This window comes from Buceros rhinoceros, unplaced genomic scaffold, assembly GCF_000710305.1.
Source record: "Buceros rhinoceros silvestris isolate BGI_N320 unplaced genomic scaffold, ASM71030v1 scaffold19615, whole genome shotgun sequence".
Lineage (NCBI taxonomy): Eukaryota > Metazoa > Chordata > Aves > Bucerotiformes > Bucerotidae > Buceros > Buceros rhinoceros.
Genome location: NW_010414802.1, coordinates 1,902 through 8,023, shown reverse-complemented (window position 1 = coordinate 8,023; position 6,122 = coordinate 1,902). Strand labels below are relative to the sequence as shown.

At 59.5% G+C, this 6,122-nt stretch overlaps 1 protein-coding gene across 1 annotated transcript in view; it reads right to left on the bottom strand.

Annotated features, from left to right (window-relative positions):
* Window positions 1-3,630: 3,630 nt before the first annotated feature.
* The window catches only part of ZFYVE27 (zinc finger, FYVE domain containing 27), a gene marked incomplete at its 5' end in the record, with an annotated part of 4,388 nt that continues 1,896 nt past the window's right edge, over window positions 3,631-6,122 (bottom strand). The window contains 5 exons of the mRNA XM_010137225.1: window positions 3,631-3,695; window positions 3,920-4,001; window positions 4,877-4,923; window positions 5,209-5,353; window positions 5,702-5,834. Coding sequence (XP_010135527.1) covers window positions 3,631-3,695; window positions 3,920-4,001; window positions 4,877-4,923; window positions 5,209-5,353; window positions 5,702-5,834 — 472 coding nt within the window. The remainder of the gene's footprint in view (window positions 3,696-3,919; window positions 4,002-4,876; window positions 4,924-5,208; window positions 5,354-5,701; window positions 5,835-6,122) is intronic.

The window sequence follows — 6,122 nt, the reverse complement described above, 5'->3', positions numbered from 1 at the left end:
CCACTGACGATCCCCAAGGCCCCGGCTCAGCTCCACAGTAATGCTTGCCTGCACTTAGAATCCCTGGCCGGCCTGCTTAGGAGCCCTTGGCTGCACCTGAGACCCCGACCCTGCACCCCTGTGTCCCCTGCCCAGCTCCCAGATGTCATGCCCCAAAACTTCAGCCCCCCCAAATCCCTACTCCAGCCCTCAAAAGCATCCCATGCCCTCACCTTGAGCTCACACCCAGACCTGGATTATCTCACCTTCACAGGGACCCACCCCAGCTAAGGTAGGTCCCTCCTGCCCCGCTGTCCCCACAGACTGACCCCTCAAGACCAAGTCCCTCGAGCAGCAAGGCCCCTGCCCGGGCTTCCCCACCCTTCCCATCTCACGTGGCTCAGGTCACAGCCCCCAGTCCACCTGCATCCCCCACGCATCCCCCTGCCAAGACTCAGCCCAGGCACCTCTTGCCCATCCACACCACAGTAAATTATTCTGCCTCAAAGAAGCCTGTGTCCAGCTCCCTCGGTTCATGGACAGCTGCACCTTGAGGCTCCCTCAGGGACCCCAGGAAAGATGGGAGGGGGGTTCCCGGTCCTGCCCACTGAGTGGGGCAGCCTTGGGGAGCGGGGTCACCCTGGGCTCCAGCTCTAGCCCTGGTCCAGGTGCTGTGGCCAGCACTCAGAGATAGGCAGCCTGGCCAAGCCGAGGGACAAGGTTCCTTGTGGCACAGCTGGAGACTCAGGCATCCCTGCCACTTCAGGGAGTGCGGGAGGGTGACAAGATGAGGATGGGGGTGACAGGGATATCACTGCTGCTGGAGCCCACAGCTGGGTCTGAGGGTGTTTGCCAGAGAGGTTTCTCCCTCCGCCACTCCTGGGGGACAGATCCATGGGCAGATCCATGGCAGAGTTGGAAGCACATCTGAGAAGCCTGACACTGAGCATAGCTGAGGACAGATCCTGGACCAGCCAGCCTCCATCCCTGGGCACCCTATCTCCACACCACCTGAAAGCTCTGTCTGCAGCTCCCAGCCAGCCCTGCTTGGTTGCCAGACCTCCACCCAACCTCCAGCCTCCTCCCAAAAGGTTTCCCAGGGCCATGCACCTGCACTGGCCAGGATTCCCCCCACAGCACCAGGACTGGGGCAGCTGTCAGCCTGGCCCCTCCCATGGCAGCAGATTGCTGTCCCTCTTGTCTCATCACCCCCAGCCCTGGCATAGGGGCTGCCTCAGCCCCAGTGGCCCCCCCACCGGGTCCCCACAGGTGAGAGAGCAGCCCGCCTGCCCCAGTCCTGTTTACTCAGCGCATTCTCACATCTGCCCATCCTGCTGGGTGCGGGAAGCAGGAAGGCGGCTGCTGGGATATTTACTCAGTGCCTGGCTGACTGATGCTGTGGCTTCTCACCAGAACTGGCCCCGACACAGCTCCTGGGACAAGAGGGGAATTGAGGCTGTGGAATGCCTGTACCCACCCTCCTCCCAGCTGGCAAGGCATCGCACCTGCCCCATGCCAGGGTGATCCCCACACCCTCTGCCCACCTTTGACATGGCATCTTCCCGACTGGCCACCCCCACAGCCCCTAAGGGCACTCACATCCTGCTCCAGGCGGAGGGACAAGCCCATGCCCCTGCCCCAAGCTGGCCAGGGTCATGGAGCAGCCAGTCCCTGCCACAGCCTCACACAAGGAACAGGCAGTTACTGCCCCACTCATGCCAACATGGAAAAAAACTGAGAAAAAACACTCACATCTTGTTCGAAAGTATGTCCAGAGCAAGGCTGCTGAGCACGCTGCCATAGCACTAAACATCGTCAATCCTGTCATTTTACTGCAAATCTCAACGTGCGCACACAAAACCCCACCTCCCACTGTAGCCACTGTTCATCTGTAGCCCTCTGTACTGCAGCATTAGCATCTTTCCAGGGAGTGTTCAGACACACACGGCCTGTGCTCACGGCTCCAAGCGTTTTCTCTGGAAAGACAAGGAACTTCTCTCTGCCTCCCACCCTCAGCTGTCTGAGCTCTACAGCCCAACAACTCAGCCGCTCCTGGAGCAGTACTCGTCCCATTGCAGATACACCTCACCCACAAATACAACCCTGCAGCTCTTGGGGTGCCACACAGCCCCCTCCCCACTGTTACAGCTGCTCCCCTGCCCAAATAACTGCTGAGCCCTCTGTCTGCCAGCCCTACCCAACACAGAGCCCCTAGGCTTGGAGCACACCCAGCACAGCTCAGACCCTCATCATCACTGCCAAGCCCAGCTCTCCCCCAAAATTCCATAGGGCACACCTTGAGGCAGGGGTTTATGAGCCCACAGCCAAGAGGGGGGCTCAGCCTGCCCCATGTGAGCTCCCATGCTGGTGTAGTGTACAATCAGCAGCGAGATGTGGGTCCACAGCCCCTTCTCAGGGTGGTAGGTGTCAGAGTCTGGTGGGCACTGGGCAATGCCAGCCCAAAAGCACCAGCCCCCTCAGACTCCCCTGCCCAAGGGAGCTGCAGCTGGCTGGCAGGGACCCAGGCCATGGCCATTCCCAGCTGCACAGCAGCCAGGGTCACATTCCTGGGATAGCTGGGAGCTTTGCTGTTCGTGCAGGGAAAGGTCACCCTTGTGCAGGCAGGCAGCTGCCAGGACCACCGCCGGGGTAGGGCAGAGGAACGAGCAGCCCAGCAGCTCCCAACAGAGCTGAGCTTCTCCCTGGCTCCAGCCCAGCAGGATCTGCCCGGGCACAGCCAAGGAGAAGCAGCTGCACACAGCCCTGAGCAGGGGGCAAACAAGGCCAGAGCATGACAGAAGATGGAAACCCCAGAAAGCAAGGAGGTGGTGGCAGAGACTGGCCATTTCTCTATGACCTCCTGCAGGACAGCAGGGACAAAGCCACAGAGGTGGCAGGGTGACCTGGACAGCTTTCAGTGGGGCAAGACAAGAGCCAGCTAGGGTACGAGATTTATTGGTCATTCTCTATGTACACTTATATATTAATCTCTATTAGAAAGCAGCAGTCACTAAGTGCACACAGCAAGCACCAACTCCAACCTCTTCTCCCACCAAAGCTAGAGACATGGCCACACAGCCCAGCCCAAACTTACCCTCTTGTCTCCTCTGTGCTACAGCCAAGCATGGAGGAAGAATGACTAAACCTGCAGGCAGTGAGGCCAGGGAGCACAGGAGCACAGCATGGTCTGAGGCGAGCCATGACCAAAGACCACATCTCCTAGGGATGGACGTCGAGCTCTGACTTGATCCCAAAAATACAGTCACCTAGCACAGTGCTGGGAAAGGTAGGGACAGAGCCTCAAGATTGTTCTGCCCTGCCCAGGAGGTGGAGGTAGGACCACAAGTGGAAGGACGGCTCCTCCATCACTGAGCCAGACCACAGGGCCTGGGCAAGTACACAGCAGGATACAGCGAGTGCCAGGGAGTGGGGCACAGCTGTGTGCCAGCTGTGCAGCAGATGCTGTGAGGCAAGGAGGACTGGTCTGCCCCCAGCCTGGTGCTGGCAGGAAGAGCGACGAGAGCACAAGTGTCCTCTGGCAGGTTGACGCCACGCTGGGAACCAAGCAGCCCAGGCTCCCAGCTGCAAGGGTGCCCACCATCCTGGCTGGCAGGCAGTGCGGGGCCCAGGAGCTGGCTGGGCCTGTTTTGCTCATTTGGTGAGCACCTGGTTGCACAGAGCGCACACAAACACTGTCTCCCTCTGAGCTTCTGGCGCTGGAAAGAAAAGCAGGTGTCAGAGATGCTCCCCTTCCCCACCATGGGCTAGGAACCCCAGCCACGGAGCTGCTCCAAGAGCTGCAAACCCGTCACCGCTCTGTCCTGAGCCAGGCTGTGCTGGGCAGGTCCTGCCTACCCTCCCCAGCAGGGCTGGGGCAAACCCCAGCAGCAGACAGCACAGTGGGAGCAGGAGCAATGCCCTCCTCCACCTTTCCACTCACCCGTGGCTCCCATCACAGCCTTGGGGACTTTGAAGGAACAACACCTGGAGCAGAAGCTGTTCCCACAGTTACTGCAGCTCCGCTGTGGAGAGAGAGAGAGAGAGAGAGAGAGAGAGAGAGGGGTGAAATACTACTCTGGTCCCACTCTCAGTGCTCCACAGCAAACTCCAGTGCCAGAACACCACTAACAGCACTCCCTGCTGAAGGGGAGTGGGTGCAAGCCCCAGCAGCAACAGCAGAGGGGTCATCTGCCAACACCACCCGAACAAACCACCCAAGCCTAATGCTGGATCTGCATCCAAGCATGCCCTAACATCGCAGGCAGCCTCTGCCCAGCCTGAGAAAGCACAGAGAGCAGGAGGTTTAAAGAAACTCCCGCTTCCTATGCTCTAACCTTGGAGGGTGCAAGCTCCAGAGTCCCAGATGTGTATCAGACTAACCCAGGAGTAAGGGAGGGGACCACAAGCCTGGAGAAGGGGAGGCAGCCAGAAGACAGGAAGGTGAGTCTGGAGGGGACAAGAGATACATCCTTCCCAGAACTGCCGAGGGGACGGTGCGCCAAGCATCAAGCGCAGGGGCTCAGATAAGACATGAGGGGTGGCCTTTGCTTCTCTAGTTCCCACAAGCAGACCAATGCTCTGCTTCACCAGAAGGTTCTCAGGCCACGGAAAATGGGTTAAAGCAGGGCACAGAGCAGATGCCTCCTACACCAGCACAAGTGGGTTTGGCCTGAGGCACCTTCCAAATGAGCAAACAGACAAAGGCTCCACAACACAAGGGATCCCTGGCACCACTAGGCATGCAGCAACACCCAGCACTTAGCTGAGCTCATCTGCTGCTGGGCTGTGACTGAGACTGGCCACCCGAGCTGCTGGCGAAAGCCAGGGTGAGCCAGACACACACAACACCTCTGCCCCAGGTGCAGGCAGCAAGTTGGGGTAGAAGCCAAAGACTCACCCTCTTCTTGAGCACAGAGAAGGTGGCTGCACAGCCCGTGCAGCTCCCTGGAAGAAAGAGAGCAGAGGTCAGGCAGAGCTCTGGAGGTCAGGAACACCCACAGCTGTTGCAAAGGTTCACCTCAAACGTGACACTGCTCACCTTCCCATCATTGCCCTTCCCAGGAGGGCTGGGAAGATCCTCCCTGTGGTGGGGAGGTCACTGGAGCTATCAACACAGCCCTAGCGGGTACCACACCACTCTGCACCCTCCCAGCTCAGTGATCACCACTGGGAGCAGCGTGGACCCTGCTCTGCTGAGCTCCCCCAGGCAGCACCCGCTCCCAGCCTTACCAAAGTTGTTGCTGGGGCAGCGCTTGCGCAGGCGCTCAGTCAGCCGTGACACCTTGCTACGGATCACCTCATTTTTGCTCATAAAACCGTTGTCTGGAAGGCTGAGGTCAAAATCTGCTGAGCACTGAGAGCTCTCATCGTCCTCCTGCGGAGAGGAGAGCCAGCTGAGCGTGGGGGATAGCTGGGGGCACAGCCGAGACGGGCACCCAAGAAACAGGATGCCCCACCTGGCATTGCCACAGGCAAGCCAGGCAAAAGCTGCCAGCTTCACCTGGCAGGAGATGCCCCTCTTGCACAGCCTGGCACAGCAATACTCACCATGACTAGCAGTTGGTTATCCTCCCGCAGCATGGGACAGAGAGGAGAGGCAGTACAGATGGAGCCACACGTACCCAGCCCCACAGCCACCCGCCCCAAGCACCCAGCTTGCCCTCCAGGGTCTTCACCCCTTCCCACCCTTCAGCTGCCCTGCAAGCCCCCCCCAGCGTCAAACCTCGATGGCATCCTTGAACTCCTCATCAGGCTCTGCTTCCTCTGCCTCCTCCACACTGCCAGGGGTGAGGTCCTGCAAAAGATTCACAGAGCTACTCCTGTCATCTCCCCAACTCCTGTCCACAGGTGGGACCACGTTTCTGCCCCAGGTTCCAGGACAAAGGACCAGGCCCCCAGAAGTCCCACGAGAAGACACAGGTCCCCAGAAGGTGAGGTGAACCTCCCCAGACTGCACAGAACAAAAGGACTGAGCCAAGCTCCCAGTAACTCAGAAGGGGCTCTCAGGCTTCCAGCAAAGCTGGCAGCTGGAAGGAGTTTGTGGGTAGAGGGACACACAGACACAGTCGGACCAGAGGGCTAGCCCTGCAGCTCCCACCACCTGACTGCCAGCCCTGCCCCTATCTCACCTCTGTGCTGGTGGG